The sequence below is a fragment of the Felis catus genome, chromosome B3 (genome assembly GCF_018350175.1).
Source record: "Felis catus isolate Fca126 chromosome B3, F.catus_Fca126_mat1.0, whole genome shotgun sequence".
Taxonomy (NCBI): Eukaryota; Metazoa; Chordata; class Mammalia; order Carnivora; family Felidae; genus Felis; species Felis catus.
In genome coordinates this window covers 98,381,328-98,396,193 of record NC_058373.1, presented here as the reverse complement: position 1 = coordinate 98,396,193, position 14,866 = coordinate 98,381,328, and the positions used below count along the sequence as shown (strand labels likewise).

The 14,866-nt window shown below is 38.7% G+C and overlaps 1 protein-coding gene across 1 annotated transcript in view; it reads right to left on the bottom strand.

Annotated features, from left to right (window-relative positions):
- ABHD12B (abhydrolase domain containing 12B) overlaps nt 1-14,866 on the bottom strand; it is a 29,675-nt gene that overhangs the window by 4,299 nt on the left and 10,510 nt on the right. Inside the window, exons 6-9 of the mRNA XM_003987669.5 lie at nt 11,821-11,866; nt 11,585-11,714; nt 11,127-11,164; nt 6,928-7,007 (exon numbers count right to left, since the gene is read on the bottom strand). Coding sequence (XP_003987718.2) covers nt 6,928-7,007; nt 11,127-11,164; nt 11,585-11,714; nt 11,821-11,866 — 294 coding nt within the window. The remainder of the gene's footprint in view (nt 1-6,927; nt 7,008-11,126; nt 11,165-11,584; nt 11,715-11,820; nt 11,867-14,866) is intronic.

Below are 14,866 nucleotides of genomic sequence, written 5' to 3'. Positions count from 1 at the left end.
GAACTTAAAAAAATGTGGTTTCCTGATTTTAAAAAATAATTCCCGTCACTGTAGAGAAAGTGGTACAGAATAGGTACGCTGGGTCCAGTACAGACAAACGTCTGCTTCACAATTTTGGTGTAGGCCTGCTGTTTTCAGGAAACTTCCATGTTTTCATGGGATTTGTTTGGCTTGCATTTCTTGCATGGTCTCATGGCAAGTGATTTGCATTCAGGTGCAACCTGGAGATCCTAATACACCCTCTCATGTCCCTTCTTCCTTTTCCCTCCTCTTACCCATAACTAAGGGCAAGATTTCTTGTTTTGTTTTCTTTTGTGTTTGTCGTCTGATTCTGCCACCCCTGGGATCAGGACTCCTCTGAGGGAAATTCAGTAAGAGAAGCCCTTCAGCAGTTCATCTCAAAGTCCAAAGGCATAAAAAGAAAGCAGGCCCAAGTCAATCTACTCCCACTATTCCTTACCAGCCAGAGGTAAGGAGACTTAGACTCTTGAGACTCAGCGGTCACACCATCCCCTCTAGCCCAGACTACAGTGATGGGCCCCTAATTGGTCTTCCTGCCTCCTGTCTTCCGGAATGCCACCAAATAACTATCCTTAAAAGACCAGTTATGCAACACATACTGTCACAAAGCTTTGGCATTACCGCACAAGCTACTTAAAACAAGGAACTTCTATCTTGACTGCAAGCCCATCCACATCTGGCCACAATCTTTCATTCCAAAGGCTGCACAATTCCAGTCTGTCTGCCTAGAGTTAGAAGATGTAGGATTGAGTACCATTTCCTCTTCTTATAGGGGTGTGACAGCTGGGGAAGCCTCTGAGCCGCCATTTCACTCAGCTCTAAGTAGAGGCAGTGATGCCAAACTCAGAGAGTTGCTATGAGGATTTAAGAGGATGACAAGTATGCAAGATATTTCATGGAAGCCTTATATGACTCTCAGGTATTTTATAACACACAGTTGCCCCACTCCACCACGTGCTTTGGTTCACATTCTCCCCTCCCCTCTGTGTTTGCTAACTGTTCTCCCTTACCTTCAAGAAAGGAACTTAGATCCTATCTTATGGCCTTCACTGACCATACCTGCACACGAAACCCTTCTCTTCCCTGAATTCTTCCTTCCCTGAAATTATTGTTCTGGATCCCACACTAGCACTTACCTTAATCTACTTTGCAATAGAAAACGTGGGAAGGGGGGAACACACATTGGTTGAGTGCCCACCAGCAGCTGGGTACTTTGCAATGATTATCTTACTTAATTTAATCTTCTAAACAAGTGTAGGCAGTATCAACCCCATTATATAAAAATGGGAAAACTCAGAGCAGGGAAATAACTTACCAAGATCATAATTGGTTAGTGGCAGAAGCCAAATTTCAACCCAAATCTGTCTGGCTGCATAGCCCATGCTGTTTTTTCCACCGTGTCACGCTGCCTTCCTATTTTGAGTAATGAAATTGATTCCAAAGTGACATATGGAAATCCCTGTCATTGTTTTATACCCACTGTTAATTTCCTGTCTCCCCAACTAGACAGGAAGTTCTTGGGAGTGAGGACCCATGCCTTTCACTCTATTTGTATGTCTCACGCCACCTACATGTTCTTATTTAACAGTCATATTCAGAGTAAAGGCACTCCACTGATACAAAAATAGTTAATGGTCACTCAGTGCTTACTTTGTCCTGGGAACTATTATATTATAGATGCTTTTCATATGTTAATTTATCTAGTTATCACAGTAATCTGGAATAGGTTATTATTACCCCCATTTTATAGATAAAGTGTTTAGTCCTTAAAAGCAATTAGTACAAGATTATACAGCTGTTACACGACAGCCCTGGAAATCAAGCCAGCAAGTCTGACGCCAGAGCTGTGGTTCTTTTTTTTTTTTTTAATTTTTTTTTTCAACGTTTATTTATTTTTGGGACAGAGAGAGACAGAGCATGAACGGGGGAGGGGCAGAGAGAGAGGGAGACACAGAATCGGAAACAGGCTCCAGGCTCTGAGCCATCAGCCCAGAGCCTGACGCGGGGCTCGAACTCCCGGACTGTGAGATCGTGACCTGGCTGAAGTCGGACGCTTAACCGACTGCGCCACCCAGGCACCCCCAGAGCTGTGGTTCTTAAAGACAACATGATACTACAGAACTCCTACATTTCTAAACCATAAATGTACCTATTAAACTAAGGTTATATGACATTTTTAATTAAATTCCAAACTTAAAAATATTAGAAGATTTCCCATTTCTAATAATAGAATTGTTACAAACCAAGCCTTTTGCCCAAGACATCTAGAAAAGCTGGAAAAAAATATTTTAAAAACCTTTCTGTGAAGATGTCAGAGACCTACCAAGGCAGTGAGGTCTTGAGTGGTCTAGATCCCAGAGAGGAGGGAATCTCAGAGAGGTGAAACTGACATTCAACACCACTTTTCCCCTGGAGACACAGCAGGCAAGTCAGGGAAAGCAAAACAGTAGAGACAAAAGAACACAAATAGAAACACATGACACAAATAGAAAAGAACATAGTAAGAAAGTAGATTTAAACCTAAATATATCATAACCACATTAAGTTAACTAGACTACTACAATTAACAGACAAGGGTTGTGGTACTGGAAAAGAAATCAAAACCCCACTATATGCTGCTAACGAGATATATGTTAAATACAAGAATTCAGAAACGTTGAAGGTCAAGGAATAGAAAATGATACATCATGCAAACACTATTCAAAACAAAGGTGTATTAATATCGGACATGGACAAAGTTGACTTTAACTCAAGAAGCATTATTAATCAACACAAGGGATATTTCATGATAAAAAAAGGATCAATTTCACATGGAAGATATAAAATTAAATTATTACTAGATGTATGTTCCTAATAACATACCCTTAAAAAAGCTAAAGCAAAGATTGACAAAACTAGAATAGAAATAGCTCCACAATGATGATGATGAGACATTGTAATACTCTTCCCTGGGTAACCAATAAAACAACCAGTGAGAAAAATCAGTGAGAATATAGAAGAATTGAACAGCATGAGTAATCTTGACCTAATTGACATAAATAGAACACTATGCCAAAAACAGAACATATTCTTTACAAGCATATGGAACATATACCAAAATTGGCCATATGTTGGGACATAAAGCAAGTCTGAATAAATTTCAAAAACTGAAATCGTACAGAGAGAAATCTCAGATCATGATAGAATTAAGCTAGATATCAATGCCAAACATAACCAAATCCCCAAATGTATCAAAATTACAAAATATACTTGTGAATAACCCATAGGTCAAGAAAGTCACAATATTTTTTTTTTTTTTTTGAGACAGAGAGACAGAGCATGAGCAGGGGAGGGCAGAGAAAGAGGGAGACAGAATCGGAAGCAGGCCCCAGGCTCTGAGCCATCAGCCCAGAGCCCGACGTGGGGCTCAAACTCACGGACCATGAGATCGTGACCTGAGCTGAAGTCGGACGCTTAACCGACTGAGCCACCCAGGTGCCCTGAAAGTCACAATATTATAAAATATTTTGAACTGAATAATAATTAAAATACATTTGAAAATGTGGGATGCAGCTGAAGAGTGGCTTCAGTGGAGTATGCCTTCACGAATAAATTAGAAAAGAGGAAATACTGAAATAAATTATTCAAGTACCATCTTAGAAACTTTTTAAATTTTGTTTAAAGTTTATTTGTTTTGAGTCTCTGCACTGGGTGGGCCTAACACAGGGCTTGATCCCATGACCATGAGATCATGAATGAGCAAAAATCAAAAGTTGTGTGCTTAAAACCGACTGAGCCACCCAGGCATCCCTAGAAACTTTTAAAATAATAAATTGAATCTAAAGAAAACAGAAGAAAGGGAATAATTCAGGTAAAACCAGAAATTAATAAAATAGAAAACATTCAGCATAGGTAATCAACAAAGTCTGAGTTGGTTCTTTGAAAAGACTAAAAAATAATTCTTGCTATAAACACTGGCTGTCTCCCTTCTCCTTAGCCTTGGATAACCAAAGCCATTACCCCTAGAAGGTTATGTCACCTTCCTCCAACCTATCCTCTAACCCTTGGGGATAACAGAAACAACCACCCCTGTTAATTCGCAGCTTAGAGTCCCATGTGGATTAGACCAAAGCTACACTTTACCTGAAGTTACATCTTGTTCTGCTCTTTCCCCTTCCCTATCCTACAACCCTCATTCAAATGACCTTGCAGGCTTCTCCTTTATGGTACTCTCTCAATAAATCGTGACATCAAATATCTGCCATAGGTTCTGCTTCTAGGAGAACCTGACCTAAAACTAAAATTAAGAAAACCTCAATCAGTCAACATAAACTTATAAATACCATGTTCATAAATTGGAAGATTCAGTATTAGAAAAGTATCAATTCCCCCATGTTATAGACCTAATGCAATTCCAGTCAAAATCCTGGGATGTTTTTTATAGAAATTGATAAGCATATACCAAAATGTATGTCAAAATACAAAGGATCAAGAATAGTCAAGACAAATATTCAATAAGAAGGAAAAAGCTGAAGCAGTTACATAGCCAGATATTAAAAAAAAAAAACCTATATTATACAGCCATAGTACGTAAGAGATTGCAGTATTCATATAAGAATGGACAGATAGACAAGGGAGAAAAATGAGAATCTACCAACAGACCCATATATATTAAGCCCTGATATGTGCAAACATTGGCTCTGTAGAGTTGGTAGGGAAGGTTTGTTTAGTAAATGATATGAAACCAAAACTGGATATCCACATGGACTGCCTCGTACATATACAAAACCCACCTGTAAATTATAGCTGTAAATGTAAAAGGTAAAACAGAATTTCTGTAAGATAGCATAGAAGAATATCTTCATAATCTTTGGTAACCAGAGTTTTATTAGGCAGGACACTTTTCTTAAAAATATTAACCATAAAAAATAGTTGATAAACTGGTCTACATTAAATTTAGGAACATCTCTTCATCATAAGACATCATTCAGGGAGTAAAAAAGGCAAAATAAGCAAATATACTTGCAGTACAAATAATTTTCTAATGACTTATTCTATAAAAAAAACTTATCCTACAAATAAAAAAAGACAATTTAAAAAGGAGCAAAGACATAAACAAGTATCTTACAAGAGATGATATCTAAATGACTAATAAACTTCAAAAAATGCCCACCTTCATTAGTCATAAGGGAAATACAACGAGATATCCATACAAGGGCAAGGATATGAAGCAACTGGAATGCTCACACACAACAGGTGGGTAAAGTCACCTTGGAAAACTGTTTAGCACTGTAATTACTAAAGCTGAACATATGCATATCTTACTATCCAACAATTCCACTCCTAGGGTATATACTTCAGTGAAACATATACACGTTTGCAGAATACATGTTCAAGAACATTCTTAACAACTTTATTAATTACCCCAAAGAGAAAGCAACTCAAATGTCCATAAACAACAGGTCAATGAAGTATAGTATATTTATACAATGATATACTATTTGGTATTATGTTCAATGTTATACAAATTATATATTTATATAATATATAAGTTTTAAATTATATAAAATTATATTGCTCAGAGAGGCACACATAGGCAATAACACTATAAAGAGAAGCTTGGATATGATGACCATAAAACTCAGTGTAAGGACTGCATATCTAAGGTGAGCCTTATTGGATTGGGAAATGTCATACAGGAGACTTCTGGGGTACTAGTGATACTAATTTCTAGACTTAAGTGTTAGTTACATGGATGTTCTGTTCATAATTATTTGTTAAATTGTGTGTTTCCCTATTAGATTTCAAAATTAGAATTTCAAAAAAGAAACAAAAGTACATGGAAAGATTGTACCTGAATTATACCTACAAGTTAGTGAATTTATTAGTAATTACTTAGAGTAATATAATAAATGCTCATTAGTGGTTACCTTAAGATGAATATTTAATTGTCTAAAACCAATTGAAAGTGTTTTATTGTATCTTAAATTATTCAGCATTCAGTATCATCTATTATTGGGAAGATTCCTATATTGAGATGGAGTTTATAATACAGTTATTCTCAAGATTATGTGGTTCTGTGAACTAGCTGTCCCAGAAAGTAATGAGCTACCTTCTCCAGAAATAGTTAAGCAAATTCAGAAAGTTCTATGATGATTTATTGTAAAAAAAAAAAAAAAAAAAAGATTCCAAAAGTAGGCAGTTGAATTAAAGTACCCTTAAAATGCCTTCTGACATTAACCAACAATCTAAAAATTTGGATCATGTTGTCATGTATCCCCTCTGAGAATCCTACCACTCTCTTTCTCTGTCTCATTTACTAACATTTATATGGAGGCATGACTAAGCAATTGAACATTAGGCATGGAATTATGAAATTAATAATGAAAATATTAAATTAGGATAATCTACATGACAGGTTTAAAAATGACACTTTGTTGCCCAATTCTTTAAACTTTATCTTCTTGGGAAGTTTGTCTTCTCTACTTGGGATAAAACCATTTGGTAGTTTCCTTGAATTCTCTAAAGACTTCTTTTTTTTAATCATAAAATAATGAAAAATATATGGCTGACAATCATAGGGCTAAAAATGATGTATGAGAGGCATGTTTTCACCTTAAAAAGAAAGTGTAATAAACTAAGTCAAGTCTATTTAAAAAACTACATGATAAAAGATACAGTTAATGGAAGAGGAGGAAAAAAACTTTGGCCCTTAATAAGCCACTATCTCAATTTATTAGAAGAAAAGAAAAGAACTAGAAAATCCAAAAGCATTGTGCCCTCCTTCAATAGCAACTGGCTAATAACTTGTCTTAGGTTAGAATAACTTAGAAAGATATAATACCAGAAAATGGTTAATAAGCATAAGTGTGTGGAAATAGCTTTGGAAACACTTTGACATCTTGTGAAGATGAATCAGAGACTCACCTTTAACAAGGGATAATTGATACTTGCAACCCATATGTTGGTAAATGGAGCCTCCAGGATAATAGCATCAACTGGGAATCCTTGAAAATAATAAAAAAGAAGTAACTCCTCTATCATATATAAATACTACCTTTCTTAAATAAGGAGTTCTAAGGTCTTGTACATGAATTGCCTATGCCAAAATTATTTGTGAAGCTTATTAATAATGCAGATTCCTGGACTCCACACTAGACTTGAGTCAGTCAAAATCTTGAAGGAGAGGGGTGGAGAATGCACACTTTTTTTAAGTAGGCTTCATACCCAGCATGGAGCCCAGGGCAGGGTTTGAACTCACAACCCTGAGATCAAGACCTGAGCTGAGATCAAGAGTTGGATGCTTAACTGACTGAGTCACCCAGGTGCCCCAAGAGTGCTCATTTATTTTTTATTTTTTATTCTTATTTTTATTTATTAATTTTTTTTTTGAGAGAGAGAGGCAGAATGTGAGCCGGAAAGGGTCAGAGAGAGAGGAAGACACAGAATCTGAAGCAGGCTCCAGGCTTTGAGCTGTCAGAACAGAGCCCGATGCAGGGCTCAAACTCACAAACCATGAGATCATGACCTGAGCAAAAGTCAGGTGCCCAACCAACTGAGCCACCCAGGCACCCCCAAGAATGCTCATTTTTAACAAGCACCCCCACCCCAAGAGATTTCTATGCACATGATAATTGAAAACCATTACCTTCTTCTAAAACATAAGACCACATTTTCATGACTTAGATAATTTAAGAAAGCAAAGTACTATAGGAAGGGAGATTGTTCTGCAGCTCATTGTTTAGAAAGTACTAGATGCTTACTAGGTTGTTTTAGCCAACACTCCCTCTAAGAACAATGAGAAAATGTGTGTTAGATGGGGATATGAATTTGTATATGTACACAGTAGTCCCCCTTTATCCACAATTTCACTTTCTGCAGTTTCAGTTACCTGCAGTCAAGTATGGTCCAGAAGGAGATAATCCTGCTTCAGTCATATTATCAGAAGGTCAGTAGTAGCCTAACACTACACAATGCCTACATCATTTGCCTCACTTCATCGTGTAGGCATTTTATCACCTCACATCATCACAGGAACTGAATACAGTACAATGTTTTAAGAAAGAGAGACCATAGTCATATAACTTTTATTATAGTATACTGTTATATATGTTAGTGTGTTATTATTAATCTCTTACTGTGCCTAATTTATATTTTGAGATAGAGAGAGAGTGCAAGTAGGATAGGGGCAGAGAATCCCAAGCAGGCTCTTTGCTATTAGCACAGAGCCTGATGTGGGGCTTAATCCCATGAACCAGGAGATCGTGACCTGAGCCAAAATCAAGACTCAGACGTTCAACCAACTGAGGCACCCAGGTGTCCTGTGCCTAATTTATAAATTAAACTTTATCAGGGGCACCTGGGTGGCTCAGTCGGTTAAGCATCCAACTTTGGCTCAGGTCATGCTCTCACGGATCATGGGTTCGAGCCCTGCCTCGAGCTCTGTGCTGACGGCTCAGACCCTGGAGCCTGCTTCGGATTCTGTGTCTCCACCTCTCTGCCCCTCCCCCATGTCCCACATACTCTGTGTGTCTCTCAAAAATAAACATTAAAAAATTTTTTTCAAAAAAGCTTATCATAAGTATATACGTATACGAAAAACATAGTCTATATAGGGTTTGGTATTATCTGTGGTTTCAGGCATCCATTGTAGGTCTTGGAACATACTCCCCATGGATAAGGGAGGGCTACTATATGTATATGTATATGTTTGAAGGCATCTCAGAGCGACTAAATCAATGAGATTTTGAGAGCCAATAACAAAAGAAAAACAGCCACAAGATTTTGAGCTGCTTTTCCCCTCAAAGCAGTTGAAACTTTGAAAGCAACAGTGGTGGCTGCTCATAGAGGCTTAGATCTAGAAAGAACTTTCAGCATTCCCACAGGATCAAAAGGACAAAAATTAGAGTTCAGAATCTGACAAGAAGGAGGGCTCAAGAAATTTCTCAGACTTTTGTTGGGACTTCAAAGGACTACACCCTGGGAGTAATGGTGAACTAGAAACAGACCAGCTGTAATAAAGACTGAAGCCCAGCTTCAAATCAGCTCAATTTCTGATTGAATTAAGGTGATCTCCCCTCTATTTTAACTGCCTTTCAGAAGAAAAGTAACTTTGTCTGGAATATTATCCCTAGTCCCTCAAATCACCTCTACAATTTCCATAAACAATGTCTACATTTAATCAAAAATAACTAGGCATACAACAAGTAAAAACAAAAACATAAAGAGACCAAAAATACAAAACAACAACAGATAACAGAAACAGATCAACAAAGGAACTAGATATTGGCATTATGATATATGGACTTTAAAATAACTTGTAAATAAACTTTAATATAGTAAAATATTTATTAAAATTTTAATATTTAATAAAATTTGGTATTACATAGTAAACAGTGTACTATGTCAAAAGAAAATATTTAAACTGGAGCACAGGAGCACCTAGGTGTCTCAGTCATTTGTGTCTGACTTTGGCTCACGTCATGATCTTGAGGTTTGTGAGTTTGAGGCCCGCATCAGGGTCTGTGCTGAAAGCTCACAGCCTAAAGCCTGCTTCAGATTCTGTGTCTCCCTCTCTCTCTCTGCTCTTCCCCCACTCATACTCTGTCTCTCTGTGTCTCTCAAAAATGAATAAACGTTTTTAAAAAATGAAAAAAATAAAAATAAACTAGAGAACAAATAGAAAAATGTCTGGAAAACCCAGAAAAGAATATTGGAAACATACAGGACATGGGAACAGATCTAAAAAAATACATATAATTATAGTCCCAGGGGGGAGAGAAGATGAAAAATGGGGTAGGCACAATATTTGAAGATATAATGACCAATTTTCCAAAATGGATGAACATCAAGCCAGAGTTCAGAGGTATTATGAACCCCAAGCAGGATAAGTACTAGGAAACCCACACCTAGGAAAATCACAGTAAAAATGCTGAAAACCAAAGACAAAAAGAATCTCAAAATAACCAGAAGAAAAAGTAAACATTATCTTCAAATTAAGGAGCAGCAGTAAGACTGGAAGCTGACTTCCCAATGGAATAGAGAAAGCCAGAACAAGATGGATGATGTCTTCAAAGTATTGAAATAAAATAACTACCAACCAAGTATGCCCAATGGAAATATCCTTCAAAAATGAAGATAAAATAAAGATATTTTCAGGCCCAAACTGAGAGAATTCTTCACCACAGACAGGCAGAACAAAAATCCCAAATGAAAGCACAGAAATGCTATAAGTAGTAAAAAGCAAAGAAAAGGGTAAATCTAAATATTGACTTCATACTATAAGAATAGTAATGTTTCATGGAGCGAGTAATAAAGAGGAAATTAAAATACATGATAGCAAGAGTTCATAAGTCAGGAATGTAAATGGAATTAAAGTGTTCTAAGGTCATTGCATTATCTAAGAAGTGAAGTACTCATTTGTGTGAGAATTTAGGTCAGATAAATACAGCATCATCAACACTGCAGGAAGTGTGTGCAGGGAGCTATGAGAACTTAGAGGAGCAGGAAATAATACCTGCTTTATTTCCATAGCTAAGTAAGACTGCGTATAGCAGGTGACTTGCTTTCAAATGTTATGTAACTCAACCTGACCTGTATTGACAAGTTAGGTTTAAGATATAACGCAAGAGATTACGTGCTTTTAACGTACATCAAAATCCCCTTGTCCTATTCACAGAGATTCTAATTCGTGAAAACAGCTAGGATCCAGGAACTGTGTGCTTATAACAAGCACCTCTGGGGATTCTGATACAGGCAGCTGTCAGAACACTTTGGGAAACACTGACATAAACGTGATGGAAGAAGGGCTGCAGCAAGCAAGTCCTGCTTGTTATTTCATAAATGTATTTTTTCCTCCCCTAGAATCCAAATTACTCCATAGTAACATTTACTTCACAGTGAGGGCTTTTTCAAAGGTAATTTTAACTGTTCCTCAGCATTTACTTTTAATCTCATGATCTTGAAGAGCAACTGTTATTTTATATTAAATAGAAAAAAAAAAGCTTATTACACTATCAGAAACTGTCTCAGGTTGGGGTGCTTGAGGTATCTCTGTGTTCTGAGCGTGCACAGTGTTTACTTTCCCACCCCCAGCTAAGAAATAACGCGTGAGCATTTTATGGTACCTTTCTCTTCCAGTACTTTTGCGGCATTGGTCGCAACTCTGTAAAGCAATGAAAATTAGTATATTTGTGAAGCAGTAACTTAACAGTCAAGTAAACAGTACAGAATTCCAATATGAGCATCTGATGAAAGCTCTGGACCCTCCGCTAGAACACAGACACAAAATTTTGCATAGGATTTCAAGGAGTTCCACTGGCCCTAAATTAAGAATCCTTTTCTTTAAAACTCTCAAGGAGAGTTCTGGAATGGGCTTCAGTGTCACAGATGACCATAGAGCTACACCCTCCCATGCATTACAAACTAGCACCTGCGATGGCAATGTCTCTAGCCACGTGTGGGATGTGAGAGAAACCAGAGCCCCCTCTCCTGGCTCAGTGCTCCTTCTTCTGTGCACTGCTGCCTTTGATATGACACCAAAGTCCTAAGGACCCACCTAAAGCCATCTTCAGACCCCACTTACCCTGTACCCAGAGAGTGGCCCCAGAGACACACAGGGGTGGTACCACATCTCGCCTTGGTCCACTCATAGACACAAATAGCATCTGCAGTCAGCCCCTCCTCTGTGGGCTTCCCTGTGGAGTCCCCGAACCCTGGCAGTAAGGAAAGACAAGCACAGAATCACTACCTCCAAAACCGGGGCCATCAAAGGCCCTCCTGCTTATTGAAGAGTCTTTATATACTGTTCTTAACACATACCTCTGTAGTCCACAGACAGGACATGAAAGCCACCGTCACTCAGCACCTAGATGACAAAGGAGCTGTTACCATTTTAATTAGGGGGTGTAAACAGAAAAGGTGGTATAACCTCCTCAACACTTCCATAAAACTAGTTGTGATGGTTTCGTAGGCAGGGAATAGATGAAATCTGCTGCCTGGCTTCAAATGTGAGAAGGTCAGACTCAACAGGAAAGGAGCGAGGCAGGGGCAGAGCAGGGTCAGACAGCCTGCTCACACCCCGGCTGTGCCCCTTACTGGCTGTGTGACCTTGAGCAAGCCACTAAACATCCGAATATGTAAATATTATTCTGACAAGTGAAAAACACTATGGCTATCTTCAGGATTGTTGGAAGATTACATGAAATGACATATTAAAGTGTCTTGGTACATAGTAAATGTCTGTTTCAAGAATTCCCTTGAGAACAGAAGGTCTACACAGAGTTGTAAAAGAGGAGTCAAATAATGGGAAGATATTTATATTAAATATGAACAAAGAGTTAATACCAATCAAAAATAAACAGATTGCCTGATTCTGTGAAACCATTGCCAAGCCCCAAGTGGATGAATGAGGAAGGAATACGAAAATATAATTTCAAATGAAATGAATTGCAATGATACACAAAGAAAAAAGGGGGACAAAAATGGAAAATATTCTTTAATCCTCACAATAGTCCCTAAAAGGTAGGTGTTATCCCCATTTTATAGATAAAGAAATTGAGTCTGAGGGTTTAGGTTAGTTCTTGGTCACCCAAATGGCTAGAGGCAGAACCAGGATTCACACCTGGGACTGCTTATGTCCAAACACTGCACTTCCCCTGCCATTGCATAGAGGTAGGTAGCTGAATCTCACCTAGGAATTTTTAAATATAAATCCAACCAATAATGAGAAACTAAGTGAAACTTTGTAATATCTCCAAAATAGTTATCCAAGACACAGAGCAGTTAGGCATCCGGGGAAATTGGAGTATTCACGTGATCACTATACAATGAAAGACCACTTGATGAAAAAACTCAAGAACGGTAACAGATCTTACTCCTAAGAATTGATCTCTAGGAGAAAATTCCAAAAGAAGAATAAACTAAAGGCTTAAAGTTTTCTCTACCAATATTATTTAAATGATTTTAGCAGGGGGACTATTGACTTTATAATTAGATAATGTTGTATCTAAGAACAGTGGAATAGTTAAGTAAATAAACAATTGTCAATAAATATAATGGAGAATGATCACCTTTTAAATTAGTGACTGTGACAACTATGGGAAAACATGGAACAATGTTTATAATGTAGTATTAAGTAAGAGCACAACATAAAATTACATGCAGATGCAATCACAGTTATATAAAAACTTTATATAAAGAGATAAAGACGGTAAGGTGGATTACAAATTAATGAAAACAGCCGTGTTGAATGACTGAAGCTATGAATGAATGGATGAATGAACGAGACAGTGAGAAGGAGGGAAGGAAGGAAGGCAAGAAGAAAGAGAGGAACGACAACAATAGTAAAGATCTAATTTTTTTAAGTTTATGTATTTTGAGAGAGCGAGAGAGGGCACATACGTGAATGGGGAAGGGCAGAGAGGAGAGAGAGAGAGAGAGAGAGAGAGAGAGAGAGAGAGAGAGAGAGAAGAGAGTGTCCCAAGCAGGTTCCACACTGTCAACGCGAAGCCTGACACAGGGCTCGAACTCATGAACTGTGAGATCATGACTGGGCACAAATCAAGAGTCGGACACTTAACCGACTGAGCCATCCAGGTACCCCAAGATTTAATTTTTAAAGGAAATCATCCATTCAAAGAAGAGAATGAAGGACTAAGATGTTTGGTCAGGCTGGGAAATGATGACCATGGCACAAGGTATCCAGGGTCGGCCTGGGGGAAGAAGTCTTATCATACCTTTCCCTCCCACCCCAACTACCACAAGCATGACCTGGCTACTTTTCACACCTACACCTACGACTCTTTTCCTTTCTGTGCACACAGGGGATATACAATTCAGCTTTGCCAAGAGTGGGAGAGGGAAAAACACATGTTCTCATGGACATCAGCTTCACCACCATCTGGCCTAGGAAGTGTGGAGAGTGAGGTGCAGGGTAGAAAGCAAACCTAAAAATTAATAGACGTGATCATCCCAGGCAGAACTGCATCCAGACCACCACTCCTCCGCAAGAGTCAGTCTGAGAAGGCAGTGAAGACAGGGAGGAGTAGACAAGAGAGGAGTTTCTTGTCTGAATAAGGGAGGGAGGATGAAGGGGGCACTTGGCCATGCTGGGCCTGGCAGGATTCCTGCTGTCACGCCAGGAAAGAGCTCTGAGGTGGGAGGGGGTGTGGGAGGAGAGATCAGGTCCTGTGGTCAATAACTGGACAAGCAGCCTGGTCACCTGAGGGAGAGGTGACCCAATCAGGGTGTGGGAGAAGATGAACAGGTAGCTGCCCTACCAGCCATGAGTCAGATATGGCTGAGTGGAAAGCCTGGTCCCTCACACTTGGAAATGCAGAGGCCGCGCTCCACAAACTGTAGTCAGGTAGCAGGCTAGTGAGAAGAGCAGTGTGGCCACCATTTCACTTGCAAAACCCTTCATGGGACTGAAGCCAGAGCCTGAATGACTTTTTTTTTTTTTTAATGTTTATTTATATGTGAGAGAGAGACAGAGCACGAAAGACAGAGTGAAAGAGAGAGGGAGACACAGGATCTGAAGTAGGCTCCAGGCTCTGAGCTGTCAGCACAGAGCCTGACACAGGGCTGGAACCCTCAAACCGTGAGATCATGACCTGAGCTGAAGTTGGACACTTAACCGAGTCACCCAGGTGCCCCCTGAATGACTTTTAAAAGCAGACATTCTATGTCTTTATCCTCTTCCACCAAAAGAAAAAAAAGGAGGGGGGGTTGTTTCCCATAGGAGTAACTTTCACATTTAATATACTCTCTCAACCCTCCTCCCAGCCCTCAGAAAAATCAAATAGGTCTTCAACTCCATCCGGTGATGAAGGTAATATATTTATGAAAGTGTTTTGGTTCTCAGAGA